Source organism: Perca fluviatilis, chromosome 5, assembly GCF_010015445.1.
Source record: "Perca fluviatilis chromosome 5, GENO_Pfluv_1.0, whole genome shotgun sequence".
NCBI lineage: Eukaryota > Metazoa > Chordata > Actinopteri > Perciformes > Percidae > Perca > Perca fluviatilis.
The window spans coordinates 12176842-12187172 of record NC_053116.1 but is presented as its reverse complement, the minus strand read 5'-3'; the positions used below and the strand labels follow the sequence as shown (position 1 = coordinate 12187172).

The window sequence follows — 10331 nt, the reverse complement described above, 5'->3', positions numbered from 1 at the left end:
ACCTCTTTCTGTGGCAACCCTGTTTAATTTCATCCTGTCACTTTAAGGCCGATTATTTTCTCCATTAATCGATGAATCGTTTTGTTGATAAAATGTCAGAATATACTGATAAATGCTCCTTATAACTTCCCGAGGCCCAAGGTGACGTGTTCAAATTCCTTATATTTCTGCTCAAAACCCAAAGTTATTCAGTTTACTGTCATATATGGCAAGGAAAAGCAGCAAATCCTCACATTTGAGAAGCTGGAACTAATAAATGTTGGTAGTTTTGCTTGAAAAAAATTACGGAAATGATTATTATTACCAATAAGTTGATTGAAAGAAACTATCCGCAACTATTCTGATAGTCAATTGATTGTTTTGAGTCATTCTCTTTTATAAAAAATGCCAAATTACTCCGCTTCTTAAAATGTGAATATTTCCTGTTATCCTTTGTCATTTGAAGTAGGTAGGTATACTGAATGTCTTTGGGCTTTGGACTGTTGGTCAGACAAAACAAGACATTTTAAGCATCACGTTGTTCTTTTAGAAACTGATGGACATGTTTTTCTGACATTTTATAGACAAAATTGAGAAAATAAACGACAGATTGATCGATAATAAATTGTTAGATTCAGCCCTAGTTGCCAATACATTTTCTGCTGATCGACTGTTAATCGATTCAGCTTGGGGACACTTAGCCTATTTATTTTCGGTCTGATAGATTGTAAATACTAGTTTTGGACTAATCAACAAATAACAGTTAATAGTAATAGTTAACATATAAAGGTTTACACGAGCTGCTGTTGATTCACAGTTTGTGACAGTTCCTCTACAAAGCACGATTCAACTTTAACTTCTGAACATCATGTGAAGTGTTTCAGTACAGTTACATTTATGTGTGTGTGTGTGTGTGTGTGTGTGTGTGTGTGTGTGTGTCTGTCTGTCTGTCTGTCTGTCTGTCTGTCTGTCTGTCTGTCTGTGTGTGTGTGTGTGTGTATGTGTGTGTGTGTGTGCATGTCCACCAAAACCTAGTTATGAGAGACGAACAGAGATATTTACAGATTTCAGTTGGCATGGCAACAAAAAGCAACAGCTCACAGTACTTCAACATTTTCCGTACAATGCTCAAGTCAGCCGGAAAGCAAATGCACGCGGCGTTTAAGCGTTTCTTTTGAAACTGGCTGCACTCTGACTCCCCTCGTCTCATTAAAGTATGTGTGCTCAGATAGTGTGCAATTCTGTGGTGCATCTCTGTGTCTGTTTCTGGTCCTGTTCCCCTCCTCCTCTGTAGTGTCCTCTAATCAAGACATAATGAGAGCTAAACGAGGTTGTGTCTCCACACTGAGGGCTGCTGGATTCTCTGAGCACTGAGTTGTGCAGAAAGAGGGCGAGACAGCACGGGCTGGGAGATCAGAGATGGACAGAAAACACAGAACATAATTCTGCGCCTGGCTTGAAAAGAAGGCATCTACACTGAGTGTGTGCTACTGTGCCCTGCCTTTCTGTCCCGTCACACACTAAGCAGCCTTGTATGCTTCACTGACACATAGAAGAGACCTTCTCTGTCTGCACATCAGCCACCATCATCCCAACCCCCACCCGGCCTCCCGTCATTTAGCCCCATGCCTGCCCCCATACAGAAACTTGGCACACCCTGGGAGCAGCTGCAGCGGGGCTTCCAATGCTGGAGCTCCAGAGACACGCCCCCGGCCCTGCAGCCGTACGTGGAAGCAGTGACCATTGTGTGTGTGTGTGTGTGTGTGTGTGTGTGTGTGTGTGTGTGTGTGTGTGTGTGTGTGTGTGTGTGTGTGTGTGTGTGTGTGTCTGTCTGTCTGTCTGTGTGTGCATGTGTGTGTGTGTGCGCGCGCGTGTGTGCGTATGTCTGCTCGTGTGTGTCACTTTTCCACTGGCCCAGGACGGCCTATTTATAAAGCCCACAAACAGTGAATCAAAAACTCTGCTTTCTAAAACAGTCAAATGCATTTTAATAGGTTGATTTGTTGCCTCTGACTCATCATTTGAAGCCGCTTGTGTTGGCTGATGTTTCGTTTGTTGTGAGTCAGGGGGATGCTTTGCCCTGCCTTGTGATATTAGCTACGAAGTGAGTGCTAACCACACTTTATCAGTAAGACTTTCTCAGTCTCCCCAAAACAGACCTCAGAGAATTATTTCATATTAGATGGGCCTCACGGGAAAATCAGGCTCACCTGGAGGATGTTATATAGATAAATATACCAGACAAGAGGACATATGAGAATGTATATAAACAAGAAATGACAAGAGCCACAGACAAAAGCTAATTCAACAACACATTTCCTGCACCTGCAGAGACAGATCCCACCTGCCCTCTTGCCCAGAGGGAAACATAATATTGAGTGGATATTCGAGGAGTTTTGTAAAGGCAGTTGGCTTAAATCTAAATTGCGCATTCACACAGGTATAACACCTGTGGGGATCAGTGCTATTCAAACCAAAATCAAAGCATTCAGCCTGTAATCTGTTCTAATATATCCTGTAGTTTGTTAACAGAAAATGTTCTTCTGCTCTTTGAGGTCCAGAGAGACTCTGTCCCAGCACGGCAGGTGGGGGGGAGTATTCCCTTAAGGCGCTTATTTAAAATGGTGGTTGTCTCCTTTCTGGCACAGCAGGCCCAAACACCATACAGACATGGTGAGAGCTAGTAGTTCACCAAGTAGGCCTACATGTTTATCTTGGAGAAAAGAAAAGAATGTGTGATGTGTGACACTGTACACAACTGGCACCTGCAGCGTCAGTTGTGTACAGTGTGTAATGGTGACCTGACTTCCTTTACACTCAATAAGTATCTCACCCCCCCCCAGACATGTAGAGACATCCTGAGACATGTAGGCCTAGAAGTGAAGTCTGAGCACTGACTGTGGGGCTTATGTCGCTATCAGTCCCGGGCAGACCCTTTTGTTTCCGCCACAGCCCCTCACGTGGTCACCAATTACGCGCAGCTCCATCAAATATATTAATTTGAAGAAAAAAAAATGTTTCTCTTGCAAACACAGCCTTAAACGGGGTTACGGGGCTTAATGTCTTAACGCACACAATAAAATGCGGCAGAGTCAGACTATCCTGGACTACACAGGTGTTGCCAGAGCAACGGGTGCCTGCCAATCGATCCGCATCCTGCCCAGGACCAGGACAATGAAAAGTGCGGTGCAAACACTGGGAGTCAGACTGTCTGCCACACAATGACATTTTTATTTAAAAAAAGACCGATAATTTAACGTTTTTAGCCCTATCTTTGCTCTCTCAAAGGAAGACAAATTAATTTTGCCAACGCACGCGACACTGTCCGGTTTGCTCGGTTTAGATGGGACAGTAAGGGCGCGTGTCATTTGATGAATCGCTGACAATCAAACCTGCTGAGCGCACATGCAGAGAGGTGAACCAGACATGATCTAAGTTGGCGTTAATGGCCTGTAGTCCATCTCGGAGCACACACTGGAATAGGCTACCCTGACATACCCGACCCACGAACATGCCGTTGCATCCACGCGCGGGCAAACACAGCATCGCCGTATCGGGCAGCACGAGACCTGACCAGCACGGATCTAGCTAAATGTTGTCAATAGTCAATTATCTCGTGCTTTGCAACCGGGAGCGTGCCGCTGACAGGACTTCAACCTCCGGGCGAGATGGCTATGCATGATAGCCTACCTTTTCAAATTGCGATTGCCAGGAGGCACCCGCGTTGCTATGGCAGCAAGGGATGAGAGTAGGGCTGTTCTGGTTGGGATGTGGACAAAGTGAAGCTTTATCAGGAAAGACGAGGGCGAGCCGGGACAACAAAAGATTATAAGTTGTGATTTTATTCATGTGCCAGGTGCATGTGTGCAGCCTGAAATAATGATAACTTACAGGCGGCAACTGGACATCTCGTGCGCGTGTACACGCACCTTGTCTCTCTGTGTCACACACACACACACACACACAAACACACACACAGAGCCTACACACGCGCGCGCGCGCACACACACACACACACACACACACACACACACACGCACACACTTTACCGTTGTCTTGACCGGGACATATAGGATGGGTTTCCCCGGAGCTCCTTTTTTGTTGTGGTCTCCCAACACGTTGGTCCCGACCTGAAATCCTTTAGACTTCACCCAAAATTTGAATTTGGCGTTGATGTGGCTGTTGTCGATATAAACGCCATCCATCTCGTCGTTCTGCAACAGTGTCTGCATGATTTTGTTATATTTTCGCCGGGTGACGGTCTTTGTTTTACCGGAGTCTCCATAAGTCCGGAGACACCAGTCCTGAAATTCACTGAACATCTCCGCCTCCAACACGACCGGACTCCGGCTCCTTTTGGGCGCATCCACGCACGCCTTTTTCGTTGCCATCTCTCTCTCTCTCTCTCTCTCTCTCTCTCTCTCTCTCTCTCTCTCTTCTTTCTCTATCTCTCTGTCTCTCTGTCTGAACCCGTTCAAACAGCCCAGGCTAATAAAGACTTGACCGGGTTGATTCTCCTCCTGTGGTCCCCGCTGTCCCGTGTCAAGAAGGCTTGGTTCTGGTTTTGGGACGCTGCCTCTCCGTGGTTTCCCAGCAAAAGTGACCCGGACGGTAGCACACCTGTTTGCAGCGGAGCAGTGCTGTCCCGAACCGCAGCGGTGAAAAATGTCACTTCCTCACATCATCCGCTGAGGAGCAGAGAGGGGGGCTGTCCTACAGCACGCTGAGCGGGCATCTCCCACCTGTGCGTAAAACGCTCTTCACTAAAGGGTAGGCTATGAAAAAAAAAACACAGTCCTCGCTAAACAACAAAGAACACAGACAAAAGCGTGGAAAGAAACGTCGCTCTCAGTTCCTATCGACCTACTTTCTAACAGCCAACCCTATTTTCGGATGCGGGTTGCTCAACCCTTTAAAAAAAAGCGCAAAGATGCTCACATCGTGCTCCTGTGGCCACATATCAACATGCGCCACCTGGGAATGTTTCTGCTCCTCACACCTGTTGTGTTGAATGTGATTCGAGCTTGCACTGTCTGCTCTTTCTATCCCGTAAAAACACATATCTGCATTACACTGTAACTGGCTTAATTTGCAGCAAAGCCTGCGGTTTACAAGTAGCCTAACGTTATGTTGCCCAGACGCAGTGAGAAAATGTCCGATTTGGAGACGAGGAAGGTGAAAGAGGGTGGGGGCAAAAACGTTTGATATTATCTGAAGAATATGCTCATTACACAATTTCCTTTTAAATCGGAAACACTTTTTTGCAGATAGGCTACAAGCAGCCATTTGATGTAGCCCAATAAATGTGGTTTCACAGTCACGAGGCAAACAACCTCTGAAAAACACAAGTATCCTCATATAACTGTTTACAGACCTACTTATTGTGTAGCATGTCCACCACACACACACACACACACACACACACACACACACACACACACACACACACACACACAGAGAGAGAGAAATTGTAACTCTTCTGTGTAAATGGCAATTTGGCAAAAAAAACGGATTTGTGTCATGTTTGTGTCATGTGGCGTGCGTGTGTGTGTGTGTGTGTGTGTGTGTGTGTGTGTGTGTGTGTGTGTGTGTGTGTGTGTGTGTGTGTGTGTGTGTGTGTGTGTGTGTGTGTGTGTGAAGCCTCCTGGCCTGTGCATTATAGGCCCATGCTGGCGGTGGTGACTGCTGCTGTTGCCATGACAGCAGCGCAGCAGTGTCTCCGGCCATGCAGAGGGTGAGTGGGATGCCCCGTCCTCATCTCTCCATCCTGACTCAGACAACGGCAGGCTGGACAGGAAAAAAAACCCCACCCCGACTGAATGACGAACAGATCGACTGAACTCGTGTGTTTGTGTGTGTGTTTTGTGTGTGTGTGTGTGTGTGTGTGTGTGTGTGTGTGTGTGTGTGTGTGTGTGTGTGTGTGTGTGTGTGTGTGTGTGTGTGTGTGTGTGTGGTGAATGGCCAAAGCCTTTGCATGCTATTTCATTTCATTTCATCATGTGTCTTCTCTCAGGACTGGCCTGCATGCAGGATGAGCTCCAGGGCTTCCCCATCCATCCCTCAGGGAAGGAAACATCTCAACACATGCTCTTATTCTGCAGACCCCTCTCCTCAAGGAATCTCCACTTTGTTGTTATTGCAAAGCTACAAATGATAAACCAGTAACGGAAAGTACATTTACTTACTTACTGTACAATTTAGAGGTACTTGTACTTAACATAAATACTGCCATTTTGCTACTTTATACTTACTATACGTACTAGATTTTCAAGGGTAGTTTCACACTTTATACTCCGCTGCATTTATCTTCAGATATCAGTTACTTTGCAGATGCTGATTTTACAAACAAAACATAAGATCAGCTTATCACATATGAAGCGTTATTATAAATTAAACCAGCCAACAGAATATGAATCAGTTCAAATTAGTTGCATCTCGACTAGCAGGTTCCCCATCTTTTTGGCTAGTGCCTTCAAATGTAGCCATGTTTGATTGTGACTCCTCATGAACTTAATATGGTCATACTAACCTAATTTTGTTATACTACATCACCTGACTACCTCCTTATAGAGGCAGCCCTGCACATCCTGGCTCACTATTACGTGGGTTATACTAATTATAGTGCATTATTTCTCTTAGGTATAAATGCAAACAGTGAATAAGAAGACCTGCTAAATAATAATAATAATTCTAACACTGGGTCATAACAGCGAATTGGTAAAGTTAACCCAGTATGGGTACATTTTTAACCGATTTCTTCATATTGGCTTTGTCATATTAGAAGGGATTCTAGAGATCTGAGGAGATGGGAGTATCCAGTATGATGTGTTATAATTTTAGAGAAAATCAAGAAAATATAAACACATTTCTGTAACAGAATTCTTTTTTAAATGACTGCCTTAAATCACCTGGTGACCCCTCAAAACTATCATGGGATCCCTTGAGGGAGCCCAACCCCAGCTACAATATCATATAACACTCTCAGGGGCTATTATCTGCCTAATCACTACTTTGACTTTTGATGCTTTAAATACATTTTGCTGTTGAAGTAACATTTTTAATGCAGGGCTTGTACTCATAGCTAGCTAGTATTTTTGCGTTGTAGTGTCACTACTTAACTTGAGTATATGATCTAAATACTTCCTCAACCATTGGACAAAACACACACACACACACACACACACACACACACACGAACACACATTTAACAGGACTCAGATGGCTCTCCTGTAATGCACCGATCCCTGAGATCATCCTTCAGTTCCACCATCCGTGCGGTTCAGCTGTCAGACCTGTAGGCAGGGTCACGCCTCCTCACTCTTAATGAGACAAAACTGCTGTAATTACACTCACAATCCCCCACTGAGCGCTTTTCTTTCACCATGAGGTGGACAACTTCTGTCCTGGAGGGCCACAGCAAGGACTGTCTCGCATTGAGATAACTCCACCCTCAAAAATAAAACCCCTCACTTAAAAACAGGCCTGATGACAGCAGCGTCACACCCATCTGCATGCCCTCTGACCTGCACCCCACTTACCTCTGGAATAGTGGTGGAAAAGGTATTCCAATCTTTTTCTCAAAGGGGCATTTAACTGATTTTGCAAGTCATAAAATACTGCTCAGCCTGAGAAATGGCTTCTGTGGTTTTGTTTGTTTGTGAGGAGGAGATACTTCTGTTGCCCCTGGTTCCAGAAATATAAGTCCCATTCAATTTTCCCATAGACAATGTTATGAGACTCACCGTTTGAGAACTTCTACAGTATGAAACTCTCTCAAAAATATCTGGCTTTGTTAAAAAAGCAAATAAGGTACAAGGGAAGAAGATAATTACGCTTCCCAAGGTGCATTTCTGCAAGAAGTATCCGATCACAGAACTTAAAATTCATGTTTAATGTAAACCTATGGTCGTCACATTATCTGGTAAAGTTTAATGAAAGAAGCCATTGAGTTGCATTATGGGTAATCTAGGATCCAGTGTACATGGAGTTTGAGCTATACTGAGGACTAAAAGTCTGGATATCTCGGCTCGATTTGGAAGTTAGTTTTTTTTTATCTGTCTCTTGTAAGTCCCCCATGTTTATTGAAGTGCAATACTAAATTGCTGGAGTGCCCCATTAAGTAGAAGTAGTAATACAATAGTGTAAAAAAAATACTGTTACAAGTAAAAGTTCTGCATTCAGAATCTACTTAAAGTATTAAAAGTAAAATTACTTAAAGACCTGTTTGAGAGTTTTACATTATTATAGATATATTTCTGGATTATTATGCAAATCCTGTTGTTCAAGATCATCAAAATTAGTTTTTGTTCATTTTTGTGTTGTGTATTTTTTTTGGCTAAGAAATATTTTAAGTAATACTTTACTTTTTACTTCTATTTATATATTTTTTGTATTTGTATTATGCATTTTAGTTCAAAAGTTGAATTGAAACCAATGGATCATCATATGTTTTGATTGTAACATAATCTGCAAAGCAACTAGGCCTAGAAGTACAATATTTGCCCCTAAAATGTAGTGGAGTAGAAGTATAAAGTAGCACAAAATGTAAATACTCATGTATCAATACTTGAGTAAATGTACTTCATGTTAAGTTAATTTCAACTACTGAAGGGATCACTGAGTAGCCACACTCAAAGTTTTTTCCTCGGGGGTATTTACACTGCGAACAAAAAGGATGTCTTCAGATCTATAGCTGTAAAGAGAAAATAATGTAAACAAGCAAAATCACTCTGGGAGGAGGTGAAACAACCTAAACAGAGCTTAAGCGTATATACAGTAAACAGAGAGACAGACAGTGACGCAGTGCTGTGAGGCTGAATAGTTGTGTGAGAGACAGACAGTGGTGGTGAATCAGTCTCAGTTAGAGTGACAAATTTACCCTCCTCAGCCTGGTGTTGATCTCAGAGTGATAAAGTCTCAGTGACAATTTGATCAGTGCTGCCTCCTGATGGCGGAGCTGAAAACTGCACCTCCTTTGTGTGACCCATCCTGAACCGGACCGGTCCGACACAAGACCACAACATCAGTAACATACCTCTTTGTTTCAGGTAACTGCGTGATTTGTGTGTCTCGGTTGTAATATTTATAATTGAAATATTTTCACATATGTCACAGTATGCCACCTTGTAGATTATAGGGCCAGTTCACTCAAATCACATCATTTTCTACTTACCACTAGTGATATCTAGTCATGAAAATCATTTTGGTTTTATCTAACTAAAAGTTAATTGAATTAGTATTACTGTAATATTTATTATTTTTGTATTATTTTTAGTGCTTTTAGCACTAAAAAACAGACATTTTAAAGGCTCAATATAGACAAACAATAAGACGAAAAAATCTACTTGACACACATGAGAAATAAAGATGATGAAAATGTAATAATGAAACCAATAAAATAGATGTATCTATTTAACTTTCAGTTTACAAGGCAGAGTCCATGAAAAGCGCTATATAAATTCAATTTATTATTATTATTATTATTTATGGAGCTGTCTGATATCCATAAATAATCATAATATAAATCAATATCAATAATATAACAATACATTAATATGTAAGTCTCTAAATGTGATGATTAAGTGTCATGTATTCTGGTTCTGCAGGCCAAATAAAAAAATTGGAAAAATTGAACTCTAAAAAATGTTTCTTTTCTTCTTCTTTTTCTTTTATTGTATTTTATTGCAATCTGATTGTTAAAAAAAAATATTGTAATTTTTATTTATTCGACCAAACCTGTACTGTAGGCCTATCTTTTAAACAGAACCCATAATTATATGATGGTTACAGGCATACATTTAAGGGCTTAAATTACATCCTTAACTGGCCAAATCAAGCACATATATGGTGCAAGTGTTGTCCCAAACCTTTACAGGACTCCATCATGGCCAAGTTTATTTTCACTAAGGAATAATAGTCGTATTGGTAATTCTCAATTAAGATGAAAGAAAGTCTTATATGACTTCTGGAACATATGTAAGATCCACAAGAAGAAAACAGAACATATTTCCTGGACATCCAGGAAAATCACATAATAACTAAACACTTTTCTTATAAAGGAGATAGAAGTCTTAAAAGATTTTTAAAAAAATTTATAGGAAGCCTAAATGATTTTATTGGAAAAGATGAAAAACCTATAGGACCTTTCGACTGGTTTCTTATTCTTTTTTGTGTGATTTGGGTGAACTCACCCTTTCAGACAAACATGACAGTGGTTTGTTCTCTTCCTACACTGGTGTTCGATGTGTGATGAGATGTAGCTGTGTCAAAGAGAGAGGGAGCATGCCGACTGCATATGTATCATCTATTATATCAACTGTCTCTTTGTCTGCTCAGTCAGCCACAATACCGAC

The 10331-nt window shown here is 41.9% G+C and overlaps 1 protein-coding gene across 2 annotated transcripts in view; it reads right to left on the bottom strand.

The window, feature by feature from the left end:
* nol4la (nucleolar protein 4-like a) overlaps window positions 1-4964 on the bottom strand; it is a 28201-nt gene extending 23237 nt beyond the window's left edge. For both annotated transcript variants that reach the window (XR_005639365.1, XM_039801835.1), the window contains exon 1: window positions 4029-4964. Coding sequence is in view for 1 of the 2 variants with exons in the window: in XM_039801835.1 (XP_039657769.1) it covers window positions 4029-4370 (342 nt within the window). In the remaining variant the exon portion in view is untranslated. The remainder of the gene's footprint in view (window positions 1-4028) is intronic.
* Between the last annotated feature and the right edge of the window lie 5367 nt (window positions 4965-10331).